Source organism: Peromyscus eremicus, chromosome 5 (assembly GCF_949786415.1).
Source record: "Peromyscus eremicus chromosome 5, PerEre_H2_v1, whole genome shotgun sequence".
Lineage (NCBI taxonomy): Eukaryota > Metazoa > Chordata > Mammalia > Rodentia > Cricetidae > Peromyscus > Peromyscus eremicus.
Window position 1 is genome coordinate 16,997,023 of NC_081420.1, and position 14,288 is coordinate 17,011,310.

Sequence of the window (14,288 nt, forward strand, 5' to 3'; positions counted from 1 at the left end):
TTTTGCCTGCATGCATATCTCTGTACCACCTTCATGCCTGGTGCCTGCAGAAGCCAACACAGGGCATCAGATCCCCTGGAACTGGAAGTACAGACAATTGTGAGCCGCCATGTGGGTAATGGGAACCAAACCTGGGTCCTCTGGAAATAACAGCCTGTGGTCTTAATCTCTGAGCCTCCAGCCCCAGAACAAGGACTAAAGAGCTTTCTGCATTGGGATGAAGGTCAGAGTTTGATTCCCAAAATCCACACTATAAATAAATAAAGAAAGAAAAATAGTGAGTTCCAGGCCAGTTAAAGGTCTTTTCTCAAAGAACAAGATAGATCAGTCTGGAGGAACAACACCCAAGGTTGTACTCTGGCATTTACAGACAGACAGACAGACAGACAGAGAGAGAGGAGAGAGAAAGAGAGAGAGAGAGAGAGAGAGAGAGAGAGAGAGAGAGAGAGAGAGAGAGGAGACAGACACAGAGAGACAAAGAAACAGAGAAAGGTCTAAAACAGCACAATTTCTAACCAAGAGCTCACTGGTATGCTAATAAAACTTCCCTAAATTGGAAATTCCTGGCGGCTGAGTCCTGGAGCAGCCCCAGGCTATCCAAAGAGTAGTATCCCAAAGCAAACTGTTTGGTGTGACCTTCTTTTGTCCTGTTACCAACAGGGTGTACACACACACACACACACACACACACACACACACACACACACACCATCCCTTACCCCAACCTCAGGACCAAACATCTCCATTTCCAGATGGAACAAAGCCCAAAGAGCACACATGCTTAGAGGGAAGATGAAGAGGCTCATAAGGAGGCATGGTGTTGGCCTCAGAGAACTTCATCAGTCCTTTTCACTTGTCAGGTCCGTGATTTCTTTGGTACCTTCATCTCTGGACTAACCTTTCAGAGAAAAAACCATTCCGCTTAGGACAATGCTTTTCTTTATTCATGCCAGCAGAGTGCTCTGTAGACAACCAGCTCAATTATGACATTCCTGATCAATCCACTTGCAAGAGACACTGGTGCTTTATCTGTGTGAATGGGAAGATACATTCACAATAGCTTAAGCCAAATAGTTCCTCAAATATAGGAAGACATTAGCCTACATCTCCATTTCCACCTCCCACTCAGTGTCTCTCTCTCTCTCTCTTTCTCTTTCTCTCTCTCTCTCTCTCTCTCTCTCTCTCTCTCTCTCTCTCCTCTCCCTCTCTTTGCCCTTGGCTTTGGTTAATGTGAAGTATTCTGATGTCACAATAATACTACCTGAGCTGCTAAGTCAATAAACACAACTGATCTCTGTCAATATCAACAACCATCCCCAGGGGTGAGTCTTCCCAGCCATGGCTTGTGAATGGTTTTCATTTAGTGTATCCAGTATCAGTCTGGATGGACTCCTGTGTGGGTTTCGAAGCAGCATAGAATTCCCAACCTCCTTTGGAATCAAACAGAGTTTGGGGGAAGAGACATGGCTGGCCTGGTGTACCCTACCTAGCTAGAGAGTTCCAGGAGACTGGTGGACTCGAAACTGAGAGAAGGACCAACACAAACTCAAGCAAATTAACACAAGTAATCTCAAAACAGCCTTACTTTGTAATTTAGCTACTCTGGGTACATACATGATTTTTGGGGTGGGGGTGGGGTGGGGGGAAGGTTCAAGACAGAGTGTCTCTGTGTAACTGCTCTCATTGTCCTGGACCTCACTCTGTAGACCAGGCTGGCCTCAAACTCTGAGAGATCCACCTGCCTCTGCCTCCCAAGTGCTGGGATTAAAGGTGTGCACCACCACTGCCTGGCTGTACATACATGATTTGCTAGACTCATTTCTCTTTAACTGTTTCCAAAACTGGAATAACTGGGACATTTATATATATGCAGGTGATTTTCTCTAAGAATGAAACAATGTTTCTGTCTCTAGGGAATATTTTCACATTTTCACATTTGGCATGGGTTGTCTTTGTATGCTGGGTCCCAGGTAATATAATAACATATTTGACTCAGGGAGCCAGACATAGTGGCATGTATCTATACTCCCATAGGTGTAGGATACTGATTGGTAAGTTCAGGTTATGCATGGGCTACCAGCAAGTTCAAGGCCAGGCTGGGCAAGTCACTGAGAACCAGTCTTAAGAAAAAAAAAAAAGTAAAAGGGGAGCTGAGGATTGAGGAGAGGGCTCTGAGTCTGGATGCCCAGCAACCGTGTAAAAAGCCAGGAGTGGTGGTGTATGCCCATCATCCTAGCTCTGGGAAGAAAGAGACAGGATGGTGCCTGGGGCTCACTGGCCAGGCAGTCTTGCTGAATCAATGAGTCCATATTCTGTGAAAAGCTTTGTCTCAAAAAATAAGGTAGGGAGCAATAGAGGAATATAACTGTATACACATGTGCAAGCACACGTGCAAACATGTACACTCACATATACTACATACAAACACACATGTAGGTGGAGTTTTTCTGCCCAACAGCCACTCTCAAATAACCACCCAGAGGCTTAATATTAATTACAAATGCTCGGCAAATAGCTATGGCTTCTTTCTTTCTTTCTTTCTTTCTTTTTTTTTTTTTGGTTTTTTTTTTTTTTTTTTTTTGGTTTTTAGAGGCAGGGTTTCTGTGTGTAGCTTTGCACCTTTCCTGGAACTCACTCTGTAGCCCAGGCTGGCCTTGAACTCACAGAGATCTGCCTGCCTCTGCCTCCTGAGTGCTGGGATTAAAGGCATGCGCCACCACTGCCCAGCTCTCAGGCTTATTTCTAACTAGCTCTTACATTTTAAGTTAGCCCATATTCCTTATTTACAATCTGCCATGTGGCATCTTTATTAATATGGCACATTCATCTCCTGCTCCCTCTGTGTCTGGCTGGTGACTCCAGACTCCTCTGACTCTGCCCTTCTTCACCCCAGTATCCCCTTAGTCTGGTTTTCCCACCTAGCCTCTTCCTGCCCAGCTATAGGCCAGTGGGATTGAAAAAACACAGCAAAAGTAGCCAAGTGTGTCCACATTCTTTAGGTCTCTGAGTTGTCTTCCTTTGAAAGATTGAGACAGATTGCTCGGGATTTTGGTCCTGTTCAGGCAATCACTACCTGGATGTGACCATGTGGGGGGAGGAATGGGTGAAGGAAAGAAAGAGTAAAAGGCAGAAAAGGCAGAGGACATGAGAAAGAAATGAGACCTTTAGGGAACTGTACCCGAAAAGAGGCCAGAGCATGAGCCAGATGGTGGTGGCACACGCCTGTAATCCCAGCACTCGGGAGGCAGAGGCAGGTGGATCTCTGTGAGTTTGAGGCCAGCCTGGGCTACCAAGCGAGTTCCAGGAAAGGCACAAAGCTACACAGAGAAACCCTGTCTCGAAAAACAACAACAACAACAACAACAACAACAACAAAAAGGCCAGAGGACAAGGGAAACTGAGGACATGAGAAAAAAATGCTGGAGACAGATCTCTTGAAGCTAGGGAGGTGGCTCATTTGGTAAAGTGCCCGCCTTATAAGCATGAAGATCTGAGTTCAATCCTCAGGACCAATAGAGAGAGAGACAGAGACAGAGACAGATACAGAGAGAGATAGAAAGAGACAGAGAGAATCGCCAGGCATGTTGGTAAGTGCTTGTAATGAGTGCTGGGGAGGTAGAAACAAGATCCTGGGACTTACTGGGCAGCCAGTCTAGTCAAATTGGTGAGCCACAATTTAGTGAGAGATTCTGTCTCTAAACACAAGATAGAGGGCTGAAGAGATGGCTCAGTGGTTAAAAGCACTGGCTGCTACTTCAGAGCACCCTGTTTCAATTTCCAGTACCCAGGTAGCTTACAAATATCTCTAACTCCCATTTTATGAGATCCAATGCCCTTTTCTGATTTCTGTGGATACACATGTGGCACACATGTGGTATGCATACATACATGCCGGCAAAGCATTCATACACATAAAGTGAAAAATAAATCTAGAACGTTTTTTAAAAAACAAAGCAGCAACAACAACAAAAAAGTGGATATCGCTGTAGCACCTGCCTTGTGTCTCACAACTGTCCTTGACTCCAGTTACAGGGGATCTGATGCCCTTTTCTAGCCTTGTGGGCATAAGGCATGCATATGGTACACAGATATAAATGCAGGCAAAACACTCACACATATAAAATAAATAAGTTTTTGTTTGTTGTTGTTTGAGAGACAGGGTCCTTCTATGTAGCTATGACTATCCTGGAAAAATAAGTACTAACTCTTTTTTTAAATTTATAAAAATAGAGATTGTAGCCGGGCGGTGGTGGCGCATGCCTTTAATCCCAGCACTCGGGAGGCAGAGCCAGGCGAATCTCTGTGAGTTCGAGGCCGGCCTGGGCTACCAAGTGAGTTCCAGGAAAGGCGCAAAGCTACACAGAGAAACCCTGTCTCGAAAAACCAAAAAAAACAAACAAACAAACAAAAAAATAGAGATTGTAGCCATAAAGCCACATATTTCCACAAGGAATTTATGTGGATAAGTATTTAATCAAAGTCAAAATAAAGTACATCAACAGAAAAACAAACAAACAAACAAAAAATAGAGATTGTAGCCATAAAGCCACATATTTCCACAAGGAATTTATATGCATAAGTATTTAATCAAAGTTAAAATAAAGTACATCAACAGAAATACCTAAGTTGTCATTGTGTTTCGACATGTAGAATACATGACTGAGACATAGTTAATATTTGTGGAATACTGTTTCGACAGTCTATTTTGCACTAGCCTTGTGTGTACATGTCACCGAGGAGTTAAACGTGAGGTCTGGTGCATGCTAGGTGAGCACGCTACTAATAGACTATTTCCCCAGCCCTAAACTATGTTTTCAAAGTATGTACATATAGTTCTATGTGTAGTATACAGTTCTCACGGTGGTATATTCACTCAGGGGAAGCATTGTTGATCGGATTACCAAAAAGGGGGGTGATTTACTGTTTGCCGCTAACGTAGCAGTTAGTATACAGTCTGGGGACAATTGTGTTTAAGAGAAGGGTAGCAATGAAGGGGTAGCTGAGTACTATAGCATTTGTTTTGTATGTACAATGCCCTGCATTGGAGCTCCAGCACCATGTGAGTGTGTGTGTGTGTGTGTGTGTGTGTGTGTGTGTGTATGCACATGTGCATAGGCATATATGTATGAGGGATTAAAATATTAAAATGTTTTAACACTAAAAGATAATTTTTACAAATTTTAGTTTGAAGTATCTTTCCAAATGCACAGGGAAAATGCTTCATATAAAGCTTACAAAGCTGGCCATGGTAGCTCACATTTGTAATCTCAGCACTCAGTGAGCTGAGGCAGTAGCATTGCTGTTAGGTTTGAAACTAGCCTGGGCTACACAGTGAGTTTTAGGCCAGCCCTGTGAGACTTTGTCTCAGGAAAATAACAAAATAAAGGAAGTAAATAAACAAATAAAATTTATGGAGGGAAATAAACAAATATAACACTTTGTATAAATATAGATTCTCCCATTCAATAGACAGGTAAGGGCCAGGGAGATGGTTCAAAGGGTAGAGGAGCTTGCTGCCAAGGCTGACCACCTGAGTTCAATCCCCAGGACCTACAATGGTAGAAGGAAGACCTGAGTTTGGCAAGTTGTCCTCTGGCTTCTACATGTATGCGTTCTCATGTGTACACACACACACACACACACACACACACACACACACACACACACACGCACAAAGTAATTAAATAAGTAAATGGAAACAAAATTAAATCCTCAACTTACCCAGTTTATGTCTGGCACCATGGATGTAAAATGCTAGGAAATATGAAGTGACAGGAGGGTCCTTTCTTGGCGATGGATTATTTACCAACCCTTCATTATTTATGAAGCTAGTAAGTGACACCTAGCCTTGTGGGACACCATTCCCGCAACAGTTCACTCCTCTTTCATTTGTTGGCTCTGCAGCTTTTGAACCGGATCACCAAGCAGCCAGCCTGGGCTGGCAGGACTGACTTATGGCGGAGCAAACAACCAGTGGTGAGTCAGGGTGGCCGTGGGCCTGGCACAGTTTTGAGTGGTGTTTTCAGAGTGGCTTGTGGGGACTCTGTCAGAACTCAGCTTTCTCGCCTCAGCCTTCTCTGTTTTCTTCCTCCGTCACTCCCTAAATGTTTCTGTATTGCTTGCACACAGAGGAAGATGTCAGCCAATGCCAGACACTTAACCAGATGAGCCCGCCTCTCTGGTGTGGATCTGGGTCAGAATGCAGCACTGAACGGAGTTTCTGTCGTTATTATTTTAGCTTGAAGCCAGCACAGAAAGTTTCCTTCTCTCTGTTTCGTTTTTAAATACTTCTTCAAAAGCCCTTCTGCTAAAATTAGTGATGGAGAGAATGAAGTAGGGAAGCCCGAACCAAACCTTCAGAGAAGGCACAGGGCTGCCTTCTGAGGAAGCAGAGTTTTGTAGGCAGACCCACCCGCTGAGGAACTGAGGGAGACGCATACCCACCCCTCAAGGCAGGAAGAGAAGAGTGGGGCCCTGCCCTGGTGACCTCCTGGTGCCTTTCTACAAAGCTGCAGCCTTTGTCTTGGGTGCAGACCACGACTTCTTTGTACAAATAGTGCTGCTGAGCCTGAACTCTGGGGTGGGGACGAGAACAGCAATCGTACGCAGGCATTAGCAAGCATGAAGCTAAAGTCAGCTATTGCTCTTGGCATTTCTCTGTGCTTCTCCTGGGGAACCCTTAGAAGCCACTGCTAATTCACCGAGGAGGCAACAGTTATAGCCGAGTACGTGAAAACAAGACCTAGCTGTTTATGTTTTAAAGCATTTAAAGTATGGCTGGTGTCTAGAAAGGGTCTTTTGTGTGGCAGCGCCTCTCGTCTGCTTGGGGGTTTTTCCTTTTCGTTTCCTGTGCCTGTGTGGTGGGACCTTTGCTTTGGTGTGTGTTTGATGCGGGGTGTTTACCTAGATTTTTCTCAGGGGTTGTAGTTGCCTTGTCTGCCTGGGAATACTGATCCTGCCTGCTAAACACTGAGTGTCGAATGACACAGCTTCCCCTCACTTTGCTTTGGAGACCATTGGAAAGTTCTTTCTGTGGTCTGATCTTTGGTTTTGAAGAACCAGAACCATAGTTTTGGTAGCTCATGATCCCCTGCTGATCTTAAGATGGACCCAGAGAAAGGGAGCCATGGTGAAGCTCCAAGGACATACATGAGTTATAGGTGTTGACTTAAAATCCTCTTAATTGGCCATTATGTGTGGACAATTGTTATTGTCAGTGTGCCTCCCATGATAAGAAAGAAGGGCCTAACTCCAAACTTCATCTCAGCCCACTGTGTATTTTCTTTTGGAGAAAGAAAATATAACTAATAAATGTTCAGAAACCCTGTCTTGAAAGAAAAAATAAGTTCTGCTTACTCTGTACAAAGGGGAAACTTAGCAAACAGAAAGTAAAGAGGAAAAATAACATATATGTACTACTGGCCTCCAGTTCACCCAGTCTTCCTGAGTTACTGGAGGTTAATGAGCAGCCAAAAGTCCTAAGCCTACTGTTTTTGGAAACGTTTGACATCTCATTATGTTGGTATTTTACTAAGTGTTCTCCTAAGCAAACGCGTGTTGCAGGATATTTGATCACACTGCATTAAGATGTCTCTGTTTTACCTCACCTGCCTAAGGCACCTTCTGATTGGTTGAATAAAGAGCTGAATTGCCAATAGCTAGGCAGGAGAGGATAGGTGGGACTTCTGGCCAGAGATAGGAACTTGGAAAAAGAATCTGGCACAGCCAGACAAGGAGGTAGTCAGATATGCTGTAACCTTGGGTGACTATCCAGGCATCCAGCTGTCTCTCTCATTTTTACAGTTTTGGAAGTTACTTGCTCTGCACTTCCTGTTTACTCAGGTAATATTTTATCCTTCTCAGGTCTCTGATGGGGTTGAAGAATAGATAGTTATAGTTTTACAGTTTTCCTTGTTATCAAATTCAAAAAAGAAACTTACAGAAGAGATGTAAAGTTTATAATGTCGAGAGACATAAAAGCTTAAGTTGTTTATCTAAGAAAATGTTTTAGGTCTATCAAGATATTTCTAGGTTGGTAATGCAAGTTATGATAGAAAATAGTTTAGGTATAAAACTTTGGACTTTTTATAGATAATAAAGTACTTTCTCCAAAGTTGCCAAATACAAATGGACTGCACATTGTGAATATAATTCTCACTGTTCTTATTGTATATAGCTTTACTGTGTTAAGAGTTAAAACCTTTCATTTTTTTTTTATTTAGACAAAAAGGGGGAAATGTTGTGGGATATTTCAATCCACTGTGTGAAGATGTTTCTATTTTACCTCGCCTGCCTAAGGCATCTTCCGATTGGCTTAATAAAGAACTGAATGGCCAATATCCAGGTGGGAGAGGATATGTGGGACTTCTGGGCAGAAATAGGAACTCTGGAAAAGAATCTTGTGTGTGTGTGTGGGTTCACCAGTGAGACATGAGGAAGTTGGATGTACAATATGGAGGAGAGGTAATGAACCACATGGCAGAACGTAGATTAATATAAATGGGTTAATTTAAGTTTTGAGTTTTTTTTAAAAGATTTATTTATTTATTATGTATACAGTATTCTGCCTGCATGTATCCCTGCAGGCCAGAAGAGGGCGCCAGATCTCATTACAGATGGTTGTGAGCCTCCATGTGGTTGCTGGGAATTGAACTCAGGACCTTTGGAAGAGCAAGCAGTGCTCTTAACCTCTGAGCCATCTCTCCAGCCCCTAATTTAAGTTTTAAGAGCTGGTTGGGAACAAGCCTAAGCTTAGGCCAAGCTTTCGTACTTAATAAGTCTTCATGTCATTATTCAGGAGCTGGCAGTCTAAAAGAAAGTCCAGTTATAAACATACTTGGTCTAAATAAGGGGAGATGAATATGAGCCCTTTAGTAAGATTTTTTCTTTTTTCTTTCTTTCTTCCTTCCTTTTTTTTTTTTTTTGTTTGTGTTCCACAATTTCTTAGGCTTTCCCTGTTGAAGAGCCCAAGAACCATAAACTGTGGATATATTGTAGAAATTATATTTATTTATGTGTGTGTGACAGTGTATGTATGTACATGGGCACATGCGTGCCATGACACATGTGGGAAATTCAAATGTCTCAAAAAGTAAAATAAGGGATTGCTTGGCTCTGTGGTTAAGAGCGCTTGATGCTCTTGCAAAGGACCCCAGTTCAGTTCCCAGCACCTACTTTGGGAAACTCACAACTGCCTATAACTGTAACTTCAGGAGATCGGATGTCCTCTTCTGGTCACAGTCCCTGCCCCACCCCCTAACCCCCCCCCAACAAATAATAAAATTTGTTTGTAAACAGGTAAGACAAAACAACCACAAAACACACAGTGACTAGGCTGGGAGCTAAAGGTACTTGTTGAGCAAGTCTGATGACTCAAGTTTCATCCCAGAACCTAGGGAAAGGTGGAGGAGAGAGGTGACTTCAGAAAGTTGTTCTCTGACCTCCACATGTGCACTATGGTGTGCTTGTACCTTCTACCCCGCTCCCTGCATTATACACACATACAAGTCAAAATTTTAAACAGGGTTGCAGAGGCCTGGGGTGTAGCCTGGTGGTACAGTGCTTGCCTAACAGGCTAGGTTTAACCTAGGTGCCCTCCATGCAAAATAAAGAAGCTTGGCACCTTAGTGTTGACAGACTGAAACTGGAGATGATACAGATTTATACTCCCAATGTTAACGACGAGTCCAGTGTTCTAATATAGCTGGTGATTAATATTTTATAAACAGTAAAATCGAACTGAGCCAGTAGACTGCTCTGTTGGGATGGAATCCATAACATGGGGTAGCGTTTATAGGTGATTAGCGTTAAGTGCTAGTGATTGGTAGAGCATGTCACATTAAACTTTTAGAGAATTGTCATGTGGTAGGTTTCAATATACTCTGTGGATAGAGGTTGTTTTACAGCTTTATGAACGGGCATACCAAATGCTAAGACTAAAAACTGATAGGTTCTCAATAGATAGTTTTCTTTTTTAAGCTACTCTTTTTTTAATTCGATTAATTCATTTTATTTTATGAGTGTTTTGTCTGCCTATACACATGTACATCACATGTATCACAAAGTGACCACAAAGGTCAGAAGTGGGTATTGGATCCCCTGGAACTGTAGTTAGAAATAGTTGTAAACTGCCATGTGGGTGCTGGGAGTCAAACCTGGGTCCTCTGCAAGAGTAGGAATTGCTCTTAACCACTGAGTTGTTATTTCAGTCTCAATAAATAGTTTTAAAATGACTTCATCTCAGCTGCTGATTCAGTACCTGTGCTAAACATTAGCATGAAACTGGTATTGTAAATTTAGTCACTGTTTCATCTACTAAAACTGAATTTCCATTATGATTTAAAATATGCATAGATTAAACACCTTAGCGATAGACTCCAAGTCACCAATCATGCATCAGTGTCACATGAAGAAATAAAAATACTCCCCCTAAGAGCAAGTTCAGGTTTGAATTCTCTACTGCCTGTTCCTTGTGTCTTCCCTCCTAACAAAGGCCTTCTGCTCTGTACTCATTGAACTGCACAGAAAGCATTGCGTGGAGAAGGAATGGTATACTTAACAGAAATCGTTAACAGAGTTTTTACAAGGGATTAAGCCACTATCTCTGCCTGACCCCACCTGAGCCAGATAACAAACAGTGTTACAAACATCTCTGCTTATCAGCCAATACCCGTAAGTGGACATTGGTTTTAGAAGATAACTTTCAGCCTGCGTATTACAGCCCTCAGCAAATGATACATATGCATTGTTCTGGGTCAGGGACGTGATTTAAGTCTAGAGCTATGCATTAGCTTAGGTTGTAAAAGTTGATTATGAGGGAAATCCAAGGCAAGTTAGGTTGGTTGTTACATTGTTCTTGCAGAGGCAGGCTAAACAGTTTGAGTACACAGTAGAGCAGCAGTTTTAAGTCTTAAGTGACCCCAAGGTGCATTATTAACTCTGGCTGTGAGGTCCAGCAAAAGTTCCAGCCTCTTAGAATATAAAAGGTATTTTTATTTTAATTCATTGCCAAAAAAATGCATCACATTGAATGTTTATTCAATTCATGATATACTGCAGCCTAGAAAACACTGATATATGGAGTTGGGAAGAGGAACAATTTCATGACATATTGTAATCATGAGATAGGTATAATTAATTAAAACTTGACTATAGTCTAGTTAATTCATTCAGTCTTAAGTATTCCTTTATTCCCTATAGGCGGAGAACTTAGTAAGTTAATGAGAGTATTTTTTTTTATAGAATCTCTTTATTCTCTTTTATTTCTATGCTTTCAATTTATTTTATTTTACATGCATTGGTGTTTTGCCTCCACATATGTCTGTGTGAAGGGTCAGATCCCTTGGAACTGGGGCCACAGACAGTTCTGAGCTGTCATGTGGGTGCTGGGAATTGAACCTGGGTCCTCTGGAAGAGCAGCTGGTGCTCTTAACCCCTGAGCCATCTCTCCAGCCCAGTTAATGAGAGTATAATGATGTACATCTTTAACTACTTCCCATCACCATTGCCTTTTTTACTCTAATATACAACACAGAAAACACACCTCACCCCACTCCACACACCCCAAAGTACCTAATAACTTCCTAGAATCTGGGTCCCATTGTACCACTTTGAGCCTTTGTGCATACAGAAGGATAAACCAGCCACATATTTTTCTCTTCTTTTCTGCTCTTTATTTTGATTTTTTGCTTGTTTACTTTTTGAGACAAGGCCTCACTGTGTAGCCCAGGCCAGTGATAAAGTCTTATTTCTTCTTCTGGTACCTCCTACGTGCTGGATTTATAGCTGTATACCACCAGATTGGGACTCTTTTTATCTTTCTATTTAATGAAATCCGTGGTAGGAATTATCACATGATGCCGTGTGTATAACATCATGGTGATCGATCTAACAATAATCTGACGGCCACAATTAGTATGAATAGACATTGTAGTTCAGACTTTTTTTGTTTTTTGAGAGGGTGCAGACCTTATTTTATTGTGTCGAGGGTAAAATAAACACATAAAACTTTATAATTTCTTGTATTTGCCATCTCTGAATATTCTATTGGCTGGGGTTTTTTACCTTTGAAAAATAAACGAAGACTAATTTTCAATCCAGCTTGGACTTAGACAAAACTGTATTTCACAGCACTCGGGAGGCAGAGGCAGGCGGATGCCTGTGAGTTTGAGGCCAGCCTGGTCTACAAAGTGAGTTCCAGGGAAGGTGCAAAACTACACAGAGAAACCCTGTCTCGAAAAACCAAAAAAAAAAAAAAAACAAAAAAACCCAAAAACAAAAAACTGTATTTCACTTGTAATTGCTATTCTTCATCAATCAGAAAAAGGTCAGCAGTATATTTGCTGATTTGTGATTGACAAACAGTTACCAAGTTAAATGGGAAAATAGAAAAAAATGTTAGCTTCCTATCTGTGGGTAGAGAGAGACCCTGGCAGTAACTGGCTTTTCATGAATTGAGATAGCTCCAGACATATTGTTTGTTCTGGCTTTAAAAACCAGTACAGGCCGGGCGGTGGTGGCGCACGCCTTTAATCCCAGCACTCGGGAGGCAGAGCCAGGCGGATCTCTGTGAGTTCGAGGCCAGCCTGGGCTACCAAGTGAGTCCCAGGAAAGGCGCAAAGCTACACAGAGAAACCCTGTCTCGAAAAACCAAAAAAAAAAAAAAAAAAAAAACAAAAAAACAAAAACAAAACAGTACAGGTATAATGTGAACTTCTTTGGAGTCATTGTTTTCCTGATTCAGCCTGCAAATGAGCTAATCACACAAATGTGAGAGTATTGTGGTATTGTTCCCTTAATTTTTTTCCTCTCTACATAAATACTTGGGAAATTAATTAAATAACTGAGATCAAGCCTAAGAGGGATGTGGCCTTTTTCATGTCTCCTCAAATTCTACCAACCTTCTATTTTGAAATCTTGTCTGAGTTTGGTCAAGTTCTTTGACAGAACCTGTCCTTTATTTCTTTATTCTCTCCTGATATTTTTGAGAGTGGGAGAGATAGGGTCTTGCTGTGCAGACTACAATCTTCCTACTCATGTACTTCCTCCTGAGTGCACGGATTTGTCTGATGTTACTTCTTCACAACTTGGCTAAGATTGTCCCTTTCAAGAAACAGGTGACATCCTGTGCTGGAAACTTTGATTCTGTCGGGTTGCAAAAGACACTGTGGCCAACAGTTAGTTCTTATATGTAGCCCTGGAGAGAGCACAAACCTGGAGTGTGTAGGTGGATCAGGACAGGGAAGGAGTAGTGAAGTCTTTTCTTTTTCTTCTTTTCTTTTTTTTTGTTTGTTTGTTTTGTTTTTGTTTTTCAAGACAGGGTTTCTTTGTGTAGCTTTGGATCCTGTTCTGGAACTCCCTCTGTATACCAGGCTAGCCTCGAACTCACAAAAATTGGCCTGCCTCTGCCTCCTGAGTGCTGGGATTAAGGTGTGAACCACCACCGCCTGCCAGGAGAAGTGAATTCTTTTGATTATCTTTGGTACTTGTCTCGGTGGCTAAGGACAGACAAAGCCTGTACCAACTGGTTACAGCACAGGTCTTTTATGTGCCGAAAGACATTATGAGTGCGAAGGTACTGTAACTTTTGTTTCACTAATTTGATTTTAGTAGTGATTTGAATTGCACAATTGGGGGGTGTGGAGGCCACTTTTGGTAGCTGACTTCTGGTTGGTACTCAGTGCTTTCTATCTGAACAGCTATTGTAAGCAGAACCATGTCCCAATTGAGGTAAATATTCATTCTATTTGCAGATGAGGAAAGTGAAGCTTAGAAAGAGGATCAGTAACCTCCCCAAGGCCACACAGCTAGTAAGTGACAGATTTAAATAATCTATTTGATTTTATAGTTGTTATAAACTTAGAACAATGATCTCAAAATGCAATATTAAGTCTGTGATTCTTCACAATTGATTCTTATCATTTAGTTACTTATTTCAGTTCTTATGGAAAACTGGGTTATAGTCCTGGTTTTGAGTCCCCTACTCGATATTCTTAATGGTGCCCCTTACTTCTCTTGGTCTCTATATAGTCCATTAAATGAATAGGCTGGATCACATGATCACACAGACCTTTTGTCTAATGCCTGCTGGATTAACACTGGATTCAGTCTTTGAAGGTACATTGTTTATTCACCTCCCTAATACTAGCTGAAACAAATATATATTTCCTAGGAATGTATTAGTCACCAGTACTTAATGTGTGTTGATTGCATAGGTTATAATTGCAATCATTTACTGTGTTTCTTGTATACCAGGAAATCTACTGAGTATTCTACACAGATGACCACAC

General features: G+C 41.8%; 1 protein-coding gene across 2 annotated transcripts in view; it reads left to right on the forward strand.

Annotated features, from left to right (window-relative positions):
• The first annotated feature begins 1,374 nt into the window (after positions 1-1,374).
• Nup153 (nucleoporin 153) overlaps positions 1,375-14,288 on the forward strand; it is a 63,715-nt gene continuing 50,801 nt past the window's right edge. The window contains exons 1-4 of one of the 2 annotated variants that reach the window (XM_059263032.1): positions 1,375-1,564; positions 5,905-5,976; positions 7,804-7,842; positions 13,752-13,808. In XM_059263032.1, coding sequence (XP_059119015.1) covers positions 13,752-13,808 — 57 coding nt within the window. In that variant the 5' untranslated portion in view covers positions 1,375-1,564; positions 5,905-5,976; positions 7,804-7,842. The remainder of the gene's footprint in view (positions 1,565-5,904; positions 5,977-7,803; positions 7,843-13,751; positions 13,809-14,288) is intronic. The other variant, XM_059263031.1, reaches the window with a different exon arrangement.